This window comes from Lemur catta, chromosome 11 (assembly GCF_020740605.2).
Source record: "Lemur catta isolate mLemCat1 chromosome 11, mLemCat1.pri, whole genome shotgun sequence".
Lineage (NCBI taxonomy): Eukaryota > Metazoa > Chordata > Mammalia > Primates > Lemuridae > Lemur > Lemur catta.
The window spans coordinates 16,945,239-16,959,950 of record NC_059138.1 but is presented as its reverse complement, the minus strand read 5'-3'; the positions used below and the strand labels follow the sequence as shown (position 1 = coordinate 16,959,950).

The 14,712-nt window shown below is 34.0% G+C and overlaps 1 protein-coding gene across 1 annotated transcript in view; it reads left to right on the top strand.

Moving 5' to 3' along the window:
* The window catches only part of EXOC4 (exocyst complex component 4), a 721,344-nt gene that overhangs the window by 321,404 nt on the left and 385,228 nt on the right, over positions 1-14,712 (top strand). The window contains exon 10 of the mRNA XM_045564932.1: positions 5,596-5,692. Within this exon, the coding sequence (XP_045420888.1) occupies positions 5,596-5,692 (97 nt within the window). The remainder of the gene's footprint in view (positions 1-5,595; positions 5,693-14,712) is intronic.

Genomic DNA, 14,712 nt, shown 5'->3' with positions numbered 1-14,712 from the left:
ACAGTATTAAAGCTGCACAAGAATAAAATATAATTCAGCAAAATATTGGCAAGGCATTTATTTGTCTTATGGCAGCAATAAATAGTTTATTTCTGTTTGGGAGATTGTCTTTTATAAATAATATTGTAATCAATATACTTTTCAGCCCTTTCTTGAAACACGGATTCCGTGCTGAGAAAACTTTATATAAAAACATAACTGCTATTTCTTCCTAGGTAGTTTGTGGTTAGAATTCACTTGGTCTAAAAAAGACATTCTTTGTCATCTTTTGTTTGTTCATTTTTTCGTATATTCATTCAGCAGATATTTATTATGTGCTTATTACGTGCTAGAAAACTATTCAAAGCACAAGGGATACATCCATGACCAAAATAGTATTATTATTAATAATTATACACTAGATAATAGTTGAGCTAGAAGATGATCCTTTCCTTGAAGGGACTTCTTGCCCAGATTTTCTTCCTAAGTCAGAAGCAGCTCAGGCACTACAATGCCGTCACCAATCATGATTTGATTTGCTTGACTTTACTGTAATAGTAAACTATAAGGCCAAGGATAAATATTTTACCTTTGTTTTCTTCTTGGTGTAGCAACAAACCCCAGGGTCATATATAGACCCTTGTTACAAGTTTAGTGGTGCTGTTAGGAGCAGCAACAGCTTTAAGTCATAATGATAATATATGCTTTAAGAATAGGCACTTGCTAAAGGGCTTAATCTAAAAGAACCTCTCTGGCAGGTGACAGCTGTGAATTCAGGGAACTCTTAGACCATTCAGCTGGCTCTTAGAGCCAATTAAAGAACTTATTTATTGATGCAATCAAGAATTCCATATTTATTGTGCTGCATGCATTTTCATAATCCTTAGAAAGTATTTATGAAGCAAAATATTTGCTGTAAAATAATTCACCTTTACTGTGGTTCTTTCCTATGTGGAAAGGCCAATTTTAAAGTCAGGATACATTAAAAATGTCAGGTGGGACATGCTGCTTTCCATGGCTCAACAAAAGTCAACATCAAATTCTAAACTATTTTTATTTAAGCACTTGGTACAAGGTATTCATAATTTCAATGCCTATACCTTTAGTATTGATTATTTTTGATTGAAAAATTAAGAATAGAGAAAGGTTTATATCATTGTCATGCTATACATGTTCCCAGCAATTTTCTAAATATTTCACTGTAATAATATTGCCCCCCAAATATTAATAAGACAAGCATGTTTTATTCATCTGTTATAAAGTTGGTCTCATTAATCAACTAGTACTGTGTTGCCTAAAGTAATGAAAATAACTTTCTTTGCGTTGGGACCTTTTTTCCTTCCTAGTCTATGTTCCGGGGGATAGAGCGAGAGCGTGTGTGTGTGTGTGTGTGTGTGTGTGTGTGTGTGTGTGTGTGTGTGTAGTAATTCTCAAGGGAAAAGGAGACAACCATTTATTTGAGATGTACCAGGTGTTGAACACTGTACCGAATGCCCTGTATATGTTATCTCACTTAAAAATCACAAGTCTTTGAAAGAGTTGATTGCAATCCTTATGTTATAAATGGGAAAGCTGAGGGTCAGAGAATTTCAATAATTTCATCACACTTGTGCTAATGATAAGTAGCAGATCTGGGATCTGACACGAGATTATTTTGATTCTGCTGTACCGAGGTCATTTCAATGAGAATATTATTTATTTCCACTTCTTTCTGAGGCTTTGGTTTTCTTTGTGTTTTATTAAGATGACTATATTCATTACAAACTACATTCAATTATAGTTGGGAAGAATCAAGGAATAAATTGAGAAGCTAATTACGAGAAAAGTAAACAATTTCTAAAAGAAGGTACCAGCCTACAAGCACTAAGATGCTGAAATTCCTGCAGTCATCGGGTGGCCTTGGTGCCCGTTGCCAGTTGTCTTGGAGAACCTGTCAAACCATTGTCCTTGTTAAAAAAAATATGCAATAGTCTTCAGGCACTCCAATAATGAGAAGAAAAAATAGGAAGTATGACTGGGCATTTCTTTCCCTCCTTTTGCACAATATATTCTACTTGTAATAGTGTTGTTAGTTTTCCCTTCATTCCAGCCATCCATCATCGCCAACATTGTCTCTGGTGCCCGTCACCCGGCCTCTGACAGCCACAGTTAGACTGTACGTGTAATGAGCGAAGGGGAGGGACATCTGGCCAGTCTGTGCTCTTCTCAGGGTTGAACATGTTCCCTCAGAATGTTCGTGACGGCAGCTCCCAGGTTGCTTGATCACAGGAAGGCATGAGAGGAAAAGTGAGTTTTGTTTCTCACCCAGAACACTGAAATGCTAGAGTAGATTTCAGAGGGCCAAGATTTACAGACCTTGTGGTTTTTGACCGTGGCCTTTACTTTTGGTTCTGACAGCTTTATTTTCAAGAATATTTTCACCGGAGTGGTGCTGTTAATTGGTAATTTATTAAGCTACATTTGGACGACTTGTCAAAAAGAGGAAATCATGTCAATGCAGTATAGATGACACTTGGTAATGGAACTAGAAGAGTGTGTGAGGTTCCTGTAGGTGGAATTTTGGTTGGGGTTTGGGGTAGAGAGGGGAGTATCTTTTTTCCTATTTCTGCCCGAACTTTACTTTTTATTTAGCTTAACTGCACTGTGTGAATCAGTAATCATCTTAATCATCTTTCTGTGGCTAGCAGGGGTTTCAAACAAATGAAACTATTATTTAGTTTCTAGCTTCCTGCACTGTCATCATGCCTTTATATTCACAGCCAAACCTTCCTCTCACTGGTATTTCTAGTGACTTCTGTGCTTTATTGTTGGTATTGTAACTTATCTTTTGTTATCTTTGTTCTCTATAGTGTTGTCATCAATAAATGTTTATTAAGCATACCTACTACCTACCAGGCTTCGGCGATACAGAGAATTGCTTGCATTTGTTAGATTTTTAACAATTTACAAAGGGCTTCCACATATACTTTGTCATCTAATTATAATAACATTCTACCAAGTTAGGTCTTTGTTTGTTCCCTCCTTCATTCACCAAATGTATGCTTGTATAATCACTTTCCAGAAAGTTGCATTCCAGGTGGGAAAAGTTACATAAGCGTTAGAAAACACTTAACAATAATGGAAGTGACTTATGTTAAAGTTCCCACAGGTTATTTTGTATATAGTCACTGTTATGAGAATTGTGAACTATGGAGAGGGGCATTTGATATGGGACCCGAAGGAATGGCAGGAGGGGAGAGGGACCTTCAGATGGTAGGTAGCCCAGTGTGGCCAAGGAATAGAGGTGGATGTGCATACAGTTTACTGTGAGTGAAGGTGCTGGTTTTACTGGAGGTTAATCAGGTCTGAATTTAATTATGGACTAACTAATATGGAGTAACTTCAGAATATTTAGAAGCCATTGGAAATCATCTAGTCCATCTCACACATGTCCTTAAAAGATATGTTCATATTGAGTAATTCATATATTTTTGTGTGTGTAGTTTTATTTGTTCCTGGAGTGCAGAACATATCCTGGTTTCTTCTACACGCATGTTGGTGATTCAGTTCTTACTAGATTTGATATTCTTTTAAGGAAAAGTGTTAACAAAGAAGATATATTTATTCTTTTTTTTGGTAACGACACTATGTGACTTTTCAAGGAGGATTTTTATTAAAAGAGTAGTATTTGTGTTCCTCTTGATGCTTTCCCTTTGCTTTCTTTTTAACTCAACAAAACTTAGGATGTTAATATCTCTGATGCAAATATAGTATTACAAGATGGAATTTTTTCAAATGAGAAAAATAACTTACAGTTTTGAATTAAGAGCTGTGCACACCATTGTATTTATTTTTGTTGTTGTTCAGAAAAACTGTACTCTGATTAGTTGGTAGAAACAACTGATCGAAATGGTATTTGTCTAGACTCTGATGCCTTGGGGAAGTCTTGATGATGCAGGGTATGGATTTCTGAAGCTTCACATGTTTTTATCAATTTCCAAGGTGCCTCAGAGACTGTTAAGGTAGATAAGATAATAAATCAAGTGAGATTTAGTTGTGTTTTGCAACATGCAAAGAACTATAATCAGAAATAAGATTTTTAATTTAGAAGAAAGAAACCAAATATAAATATAGATTGCTAGGGTTTTGAGGAAGCCCACTAAATAGCAGCCATCTTTCTTGGCAGGGTTCTGAAACTGTTGAGAAATAATAATATAAATAAGGTAGATGGAAAATGAAGTACCACTCTTGTACTGATCTAAGCTAGATTGGAGGATATGACCTAGTTTGAGAGTCAAATGGGGCTTGCTAAGTGAACATCAAAAGTAGACAAATTTATTCTCTGACAAGACAAGACCTTTAAAGCTAAACTTACACCAGACACTGCTTGCTACCTACAGGCTTTCTGGTTTCTACAGTGGAATAGGGAGTTACTAAGCCATGTATGCCCAGCTTTTTCTTCCCAATTTTTACCACAGGAGTTACTTGACTTTCCCTGGAGTGGACAGAAGGCAGAGAGAGGCTAGGGATTACATTAATTGAACTTCATTCTAATGGAAAGAAACATGAGGAGTAGGGGGGAAGCATTTCTCCCAGCATCCAAAGTTTGCACACTCTAAACTCTCTGGAGTAAGGATGTGTCTTCAATCAGTGACGTCTTAACGGCTGTCCATCGGAAAACAGTCATGAGGAATTATTGTTGCCTCAGTCTGTGTGAGCTTGGTGGTCACGTCTTATGCCATGACCCTTCATTGTTTCAATTAATGAACCAATTAAGGACTATTTAAGGAAGCACTATGAGTCCTGCTTGGTATAGGAAAACCTTTTGATAGCATCGAGAAAGCGTCAACTTAAAACTTTACAGAATGTGTATCAGCAGCTTGGAATAAAATACTGGATGCATGGAGCACTCCTGTCAGAAACACACGCTCATGGTGACACAGGATGACACTGTTTAGAAGACAAGGACATTGACAACTGAGTCATAGTAATTCAGAAGAGCCAGACTTTGAATATTATATAGTTTTAAGAATAGCTTAATGAATTTATTTTTCTTATATTTCCTTATCAAATGTGCTTGAGAGATTTATAGTAAATATCTATTTATTTAAAAAGCCAAAGGCGCTTTTCAATAAGAGAAAAATAAACATTCTGAAACAGCGTATAATTTAATTGGCAGAAAGTTTTTCCTTAATTGTACATAAAATAATAGTGTATCTTATAATCAGTAGGGTCTTAGATTTGATGAAATATAGTCAGACTTATGAGTCTCTGTTCCAAACATTACAACATGAGGCACCTTTGTAGGGCACTTCCTTCCCCTGAAAGTTTCATGTGCCATACTGTCCAAGGTACTGGCCAAGGTAGACACTGGTCACTAGAGATCAAATTTTAACCTTAGCCTTGCACCATTGCTTTACATATGCCATTTCACTCCAGAGTGAAAATTCTAATCCATTGTTTATTCAAGTGAGAAGACTGGACTACATCATTGAAACTAATTGTATAGATATTGAAAATAATTTTTTTCAAACACGGTTCTACTTATGACAGTAGAGCATTCATCTAGATGGGCTTGGTTTATTTATTTATTAAAGTTTCAATGAGCTAAACTTCTTTTTTTGCTTTTTTCGGAAGGGGGTCCTGATGACAACTTAATTGAAGGTGGAGGAACAAAATTTGTCTGCAAACCTGGAGCCAGAAACATTACCGTCATATTCCATCCATTACTAAGGTTAGTACTAGGACGTACTTACTCAGGATCAATATTTTCATTATTTATGCTGATGTACTGAATGCCAATAGTTCAGTCAGCATTGAAGCAAGTCATAAAAGAAATTTGTTCCATTTTCTAGGGCCTTGCTATCAAAGTTAGTCAATAGAATAGATAACGTCAATCCCACTAAGTAGCTACTTTTTCTCAGAAATAATAGTTCCTAATACTTTTATTAGATTTTCTTTCTTTCACATTCCCTCGTTCCTGCCCCTCTCCCTCTTCCCTTCCCTCCCTTTCTCTTTTTTTCCCCAGAATATCATGGGGATACATTTTGGTTACATATAATGCCACCCAAGCCAGGCCTACAAGCTTGCACTTCCCCTATACAGTGCACTCTGCATCCATTAGTTGTGAGTTTACCCACCTCCCCACCCCCTCTCACCTGACTGGCACCCAGTGAATATTACCTCCATGTGAGCACCTTAGTGTTGATCAGTTAGTACCAATTGGATGGCAAGTACATGTGGTGTTTGTTTTTCCATTCTTGTGATACCTCACTTCAAAAGATGGGCTCAAGCTTTATCTCAGATAATATAAGAGGTGCTGGTTCACCATTGTGTTTTGTAGTTGAGTAGTATTCCATGGTATACATATGCCACATTTTATTAATCTACTCATGTATTGATGGACACTCAGGTTGTTTCCTGATCTTTGCAATTGTGAATTGTGCCGCAATAAACATTCGAGTGTAGATGTCTTTATTATAGAATGTCTTTTTTTCCTTTGGGTAGATGCCTAGTAGTGGGAGAGCTGGATCAAATGGTATTTCTATTTTTAACTCTTTGAGATATTTCCAAATTACTTTCCACAGAGGTTGTACTAATTTGCAGTCCCACTGCTAACATTTGTTGTTTTGGGACTTTTTGATAAAGGCCATTCTTACTGGAGTTAGGTGATATCTCGTTGTGGTTTTGATTTACATTTCTCTAATGATTAGAGATGTTGAGCATTCTTTTATGTTTGCTGGCCGTTATTCTGTCTTTTGAAAAGTTTCTGTTCATGTCCTTTCTCTGCTTTTTGATGGGGTTGTTTGATTTTTTTCTTGTTAATTTTCTTAAATTCTATATAGAGTCTTATTATCAGCCCTTTATGGGATGTATGGGAGAAAATATTTGCACCCTCCCTTTCTCTTTATCTCTCAGGGGTTGGCAGAGTACAGCCCACTGGAGAAATCTAGCCTGCGCCTGTTTTTGTAAATACATTTTTATTGACACACAGTCATGCTCATCTGTGTATGTATTGTCCATAACTGTGTTTGTGTTACAATTACATTATTGGATCATTGCAACAAAACCCATATGGCTCACAAAGCCTAGAATATTTACTATCTGGTCCTTTACAGGAAAAAATTGCCAACCGATAATCTCTCTCTCTGATTTACACTAATGACTCAGATATCCTTTGAGAAGTGGCAGATCTCTGAAGAAATATGATGTACAAAAACTGAAGGACATTATATCAAATATATGGTTTTATATATTGAAAGATAATTTGGTGGTAAATAGAGTGAACTCTGTTATAATACTCAGTTTATTGTGATACTGATTGTATGAATGTAAGAATCCATGGTGCTTCCATTTAAAAAATATATGAACCCTTAAGTTCCTTTAAATAGGTGCTTTTTGAGGAGGGGAGAAAGGGTGGTCGTTGTTCAGTGGATACAAAGTTTCAGTTTTATGATGAAAGCATACTAGACATCTGTTACATGATAGTATGGGTATTGTTAACACTGTGGTTACACCTAAAAATGGTTAAGATTTTGGTACCTCAGAATATCACCTTAACTTTCTCAGATAACTCCGGTAATATTTGATGCATTTGGAATAATAGTTAAACAAATGCTACTAAATTGGCCAGAGATAATATTGTGTGTACTTTTCTAAAACATAAGCAGTTTATTACTGGAATTTTCCTACCTTCTCATTAACCAAGGCCACTAAATTGATACCATTAGAACTAGTTAAATCCAAATCTCTTATTTAGATGATCTGTATTTTGAATTATACTGGATTACTTTCCTCAATTGGTTTTAAATGCAAAAACACAAATACATAAATTAATAAACAAAAATTTGACTTCCACACAATAAAATATTTTTAAAGAAATGTTATTAACTTTAAGAAATCTGTTTTAGCAAACATTTGTAGCAAATAAATTCATTTAATTTAAGAATCATGGGAGTAAGAGAATTAAGACTATTTCTCTATGCATTTAGTTTATATATATATATGACATAATATGTAAATTATAACAGAATTTCTAGATTAAATAACGTTGCTCATATGTATCAATTGACTTTGGTAATTAGTTTAGTATTCACTGTCTTCTCAATTACAATTGATTTCTACTTAATTAATGTTGCTAATTGTTAAGAAAACAAAAAAAATACTTTAATCATTATAGGCATCTTCTAACCTAGGTTTAATGCCATACTTTACTGCTAAGTTATGCTATAGCTTAGATGAATGGAATTCTCATGCTTACATTTGTTCTCAAGTGTAGAAGAAACCCTTGAGAAGCTATTTAGTAATGTTATCAATAATCACTTTGGAAGAGATTTTTCCTAGAACAGTTTATTTCTTTTTTAATATGAAGTTAGGAGAATGAAATATCTATATCTATCTATCTATCTCTATATATATGTATATATAAAACATATATGTGCTAGCACTTATTTCACACTTGAAATGTATTTCTTGTAGAGGACTGGCAGAGTTTAATGTATTATGGTTCTTGAGAGTTATTTTTAAACGTTATTAAATATAAATTCTGCTTTGTTAGATGGTTGTTTTAAGCCTTGATGGCACTCCCACTGGTTTTACTCAATTATTTGGTCTCTACTTCCATTCAGAATTTTAATTTATTATTGATAAGAACTGGAGAAAGTTTGTTGCCTGATACAGCTTATCATTCATTCTTTCTCTGTGTGTCTCTTAATGGAAGTCACAAGAATGTTATGTGGTCTGCAAGGTAAGTTAATTCCTTGATAAGCAGATGACCATTATAGACTTTAAATTAGCCCTTGGCCCAAATTGCCACCTTGCTTCTCAAACCCATTGTAGAGTCCTACTTGAAACCTCGTAATGGGCTTGTGGAACTTCAAATGACTAAGGTCTTTTAGTATTTTTTACTTTTTTTATTTGAGTTTTTGCACTTTAGCATTTGTTGAGTGTTTGATTTATTATGTCTTCTTAAACTTATGAGTTTAATTTTATAATTAGAAGAATCAGTGTGCAGTTTCATACTAGTGTATTTTATTATTACTATTATCATTTAAAATTTTTCTTATTTTTCCTTCAGTCATTCAATTACACTAAACAAATGTTTGTCGAATACTTATGATGCATGTTTTCCCTTCTCCAGATGTGGACTCTTGTTTAGACAGTTACTCTTTTATGGGATAATTTAAACAAAATTGTATAGCTATATTTTCTGTATTTTGGAATGCTCATTGCTTTTAGTTTAAAGTGAATGTGATTTAGCATTCTATTAATATTTTAAAAATGATATAGCATGATGGGAGAGGCAGTGTGGAAGAATGAAAGAAAAAAAGAACAAGATTTGAAATTTAAAATGAAAACCACAGCAAGGTATCTTGGCTCACGTCTGGGCTCCTTCACTTCACTTTTCTCCCATTGATTAGTTATTGGACTCTGATTCTATGCCAGGTCCTTGGGTAACAAAATAATAAGATCGTATCCTTATCTACAAGGCACTCCCTTGGTAGCTGCATGGGTAGCAAAAATTAAGAAGCCTGAAAATACCAAATATTATAGAGGACGTGGATCACTGGGATCTCTTATATCTTGTGGGAAGATATAAATTGGTTCAGTCTCTCTTGAAACCAGTTTGACATTTCTTGGGAAATCACATATCCTGTTACTCAACAATTCCCCTTCCTCATGCTCTTCTGGAATGTGTTTCTACTTATATCATGTGACACACACATATTATTTTCCCATACTAATTTGCCAAATTTTCTAATTAACTATAATTATTCCTTATTTTTATAACTTACATCACATGAAAAATACATTCGGAAGGAACTTATCACAAGTTGACTTTTTATCACACATCAACACATATTTAAACATTATGTCATTTTTTTCTTAACACTTTCTTGGTGAATTCAAATTGTTCTTTCACTGAAAGGGAGAAACACCATTCATTTTCCTTTGCTACTCTTTCCCTACATCTAGCACCACTGGAACTCTGTCTTCCTGAAACTTTGCATATGGCTTTCCGTAATTTTCATTCAACTGGCAGTGTATTCTTTGCAGTCTAGAGGGTTCTCTATGCTGAACATTCTTAACCACCCTTCTAAGAAACCAGAGCATATTCCTGTTACGCTGTTTTATATATTCCCAGCAGTCATTTGTACTGTCCTCTCATAAAATTATTGTACAAGGTCCTCAATTCTGGTTATCTTGCAAATTTATTTTTGTACTGTCCTCATAACTACTGCAGTCTCATAACTAGGAAATCTCACAGGATGTTGGAGGCAAATATACTGATTTTCAATTTGTTCACTCCCCATTAACTCTGTTGGCCCCATTCTCTCTTTATTTGATGCTTTTCCTCACTCTTCTCTTTCTGGTCAAGCATGTCTTTTTGAGAGTGAATTTCTAGAAAAATGGGGTATACTGTTATCTTGCTTGCGTTACTCTTCACCTACCGAGACATTAAACCCTTAATGAAGGCTTTTGATAATAAGAGGTTATCTAATCAATTGTTCTGCATGTGGGTCTCAATGAACAAAAACATACCGAAACAAATAGGTTTCTGGCCACACTCAGATTCTTAAATATTTTTCCCAAAATATAGACCCTGAAAATGATATGATGAATGCCTTTTTCCCCCATCAGCATGTTTGCTATTTTTCAGCTTTCTCTGGAAATCTCTAAGGGACATGAATAGATTTATTCCGATAAATAAAATTTATTTTATGGGCCTTTAATTTGTGGAAGACATGTTAATGGTGAAGTTTGAATGGCATTATTTCCCTCCTTTTGTGTGGGTCTGGCATGCATTTAGGTTTCTTTCTAAGAATTATTATTTTTGAGTAATTACATCATGGTAATTATTAACTATGATCTAAATATAAATAAACCTTTGACAATGAAGTACATTTTATTGAGATATCAACCACAGTTTAGCACAGAGTGACACTTTGTATTACAATTAATATATCATGTAGTCATTTCAGGAAATTCAAAATAATTTGCCAACAAATCTATCCGTTTATTTAGAGAATAATTCTGGGATAATCACTTAAGTACTTATGAATTCCATATATTAGCCTAAACTTGGTCAAGTACAAAAGGTCTTTTTAGCTTTTTCTGGCACTGACTCTTGCTCACAAATGAATGAATTTGGTCAGATCGTTTTAGGTCTTCAGAACTCCAAATCTGCATTCCTGTAACATCTTGAGATTTTGCCCTTTGTTATTATTTCCTTTTTCAAATACTTTCCTAACAGGGCTTCCACAGTGAAGGGGGAATTGTGGTTCTATATGAATGGAATAGGCAATAAATATTTGCTAAAGAATTAATAAATAAGTTATAGGAGTGTTTAGTATATATTTGTTGATTTGAAGCTAATGCTTTTTTACCAGTATGAATAAAAATATAAAGGAAAATATTTTTTCTTTAGTAATAACATTGAACTAGATCAGTCTGTCTTTCATACCCAGAAATGGTATATGCTGTTTTTTCAAAAATATCTTTTTACCTCTGTTGTAACTAGGAAGTGTTTGGTATTGGATAAAATATAGAAATATAAAGGTGGTTTTAGAAATTTACTTTTTTTTACAGCATTGATAGTAAACTATCACTATTCCTCTTTGTAACAAACTCATTTTGGTTTTAGTAGTTGTTTATTAGAAACTTAGGTACTTTTCCTTTCACTTTTTTCCTCTTATTACTATATTGAAAGCTTGTGGTTGAATAAAGTAACTTTTGCCCTATTATTCTCTCATGAATTGTAGAAGCTCTTTCCAAGATTATAAAATCTATTCTAATAGAAAAGACCTTATACTTCAAAATCTTTCTTATTTGGCCTCTTATTTGTTTGTGTTGGATTTTTTTTTTTCACTTTTATTTACAAAGTGTACAATAGCTCCTGGATCATTTCTTGATATTGGATATATATACATAGACGTACATAGATATGTGGGTGGGAACCTTGACTGGTTCTCCATTTTAATTAGTAATATAAAACTGCCAGTTGTGATCAAGTTGAATATTTAGATTAAGCATGAATGTCACAAGTTGAAATAATTCTTCCTTATTTCTTTTTCTGATATTTTTATCTTTGAGAAATGCAGAAAAGTTGTCCTACTCATGTCAGTTTGATGTGTACATTGATATCTGGCAGAATATTATTCCGAGTGTTCATAGGTATGTGATATTTTTATACAGATACATGTTTGTTCTTAATGAGCTAAAACTTATGTAGACATTTTGAAAGATGTTGGTGATTAGACAGCCTAGCAAATAACATTGTGGATCATACATTATTCATGCATGGAAGGAAATGTGGCCACCTTGTTGCATTTTTATGAAACACAACGTTTTTTTTTTTTTTACTGTCCTCAGAATTATGAAAAATATTGCTGTGTTTTCAGTCTGTCTGATCTATGAGGGCTGCAAAGCACTGAGTGGGGGTATGTTTAGATTTCAAACCCTACATTTGAGTAACTTCTTTTGAATTTATGTGATGTTAAATGCTGTTAATCTTCAAACCAAATAACTTTTGGAGATTAAAAAATTTTATTCTAAGCTTTTTTACTTTTGTATTTTCAAAATGTGTTGTATGATATATGGCTACACATTGATCACAACTAACTGGCAGTTTTATGTTACTAATTAAAATGGAGAGCCAGGCAGGTTCCAACCCACATATCTATGTACATTTCAACTACACCAAAAGAGGTGAGACGTGGTAATCTAGTTAGTGCAAAAGGATAGGCCGTTTCTTATGAGAAACAGTAGGAAAAACTACAAATGTTAGTGAAAAACGTAAGTTTTGATATCTGTTTACATACATAAGAAAAGATCCCTTAAAAGAGATAAAGCAGTTTTTTTTTTCTTTGTTGCTTCTTAAGTCTGTATTAGAGCTAGTTGATTTAATGTTAAAGAGATTTCTAATCTACACAATGAAAATATTTTACTGAATAAGGCAACAGATATAGGAAAGCTTTCCTTGGAAGATAATACGCTTCATGGAGATGCTTAACCAGAAGCTGAATTTAAGATGCAGTTAACTGGCTGTCGAACTGTCAGGTCTTCTTTTTAAATCTATGATTGTAACTCTTTCTAATGTACTGTGCAACTTCAGAGCTCTGGGTAAATACTATATGTTTCTTCCAGTCTTGCTCATCTGGGTTACTTTTTTATTCTTCCTGTTTAGGAGTATAGTTGACTTAGGTGTCATTTCAGCATTGACTTTTTCTTTCCAGCATAAGAGAGGAAACCCGTGTCATGGCTGTATCTAGAGGAGTTAGAGAAACTCCACCCCTCCCCACCATACAGTTCTTTCTGTTCTCTTTCTTTTTTCCTTCTCTGCTCCTGTTTTGGTATTTGTTTTTTCCTGTCCAGTAATTGGTACATATAATTACAGGCCTCTTTCAGTGACTCTTAAGGCAGATAGGAAGCTGGCTTTCTTCTGCTGTAAAAGCTAATATAGGACTAAAACTGCATTTCCAAATCAACCAAAAATCAGCATGACTTTGCTGCAGTGATTTTGACCTCGACTTAAGCTGATATAGTAGATGCAGTTTTTTCTCTTTGTCAATTTCATTTTATTATTATCGATTAACATATTAGACGCTTACACATAAAAGATTGTAGAAAAAGACTCTTTTTGGTAAAAAATGTTTAAATAATTTATATGCTGCTTTTTATGTATTCTGAACATGTATTTTTCTTTTGGACTGCAATAACCAAAATATGCTTATTCAGCATTCAATGAAATATGTTTATGTCCAGCCACAGGCCCATTTACATCTGATTTTGAAATCTAAATTGATAATGTAATTTGGTATTAAAAATAATGTAGTCATACCTAGAGGAAAAACACAGTCTCTCCCTTTAATAACTTATATTTCTTTGAGTGTTGGCTATGCATTTTTTCTTTGTATGATTGGGAAATTATTTTATCATTCCCCTTGGTGCTCAGAACACACACACACACATACACACACACACGCCCTTCTATTCACTGTTCTCTTGTTTCAGCTTTGCATACCTTGTTAGTAGGCCTTCTGTATAAAAGGCTCTCTTCCTTGTTCATTTTCAACCTTTTTACTTTGATTAATTGTCACTTGAACATTAATATTGCATACTATGTTTTTTGTAAACATGTCATACTACAATTTTTCATTTCACAGTCAAGAAATCTTTTTTTAATTTTCCTTTTGTAGTTAAGCAAAAAGAAATCCCAAAATAAGCAACAATATTTTCACAAGACTTTGTTATTTAACAAGTGAGAAAGGGAAGTTCTTTGATTCAAGCAAGACAAGTGAGAACAACTAGTTAGAAGGAAGAGTAGAGATGGAAGCATCATAAAAGATTTAGTTTTTACTTACCTTAATTTCATTTTTTTGGTAAGAGTAGTGGTTTTAAGCTTGGAAATGCTGGGTCTGTCCTGCCTTTTGTTTTGTACTTGACACAGATACTGGTATTTTTGATGTCCTCATAGTTTTCATTAGTTGTAGAAGAATAGTAAGTTTTGGCAATGACTATTTTTAAACTCAATGAGCATTCTTTAAAGGCTATTCCTGTAAACTACCACATTGTAAATAGGTGAGAAACTATTTGATAATGGCAAGAAGAAAAAAATGTAATGTCAGAAAGTTTCTTGGATCCCACCATTTAGTGAAGGAATGTGGAAGTATGTTACTTAATTGGACTCTGAATTCAGAATTTGTAAGTTTTAAAACATCTAATCTATTTTTTCTTTGTATTGAGATTAATATA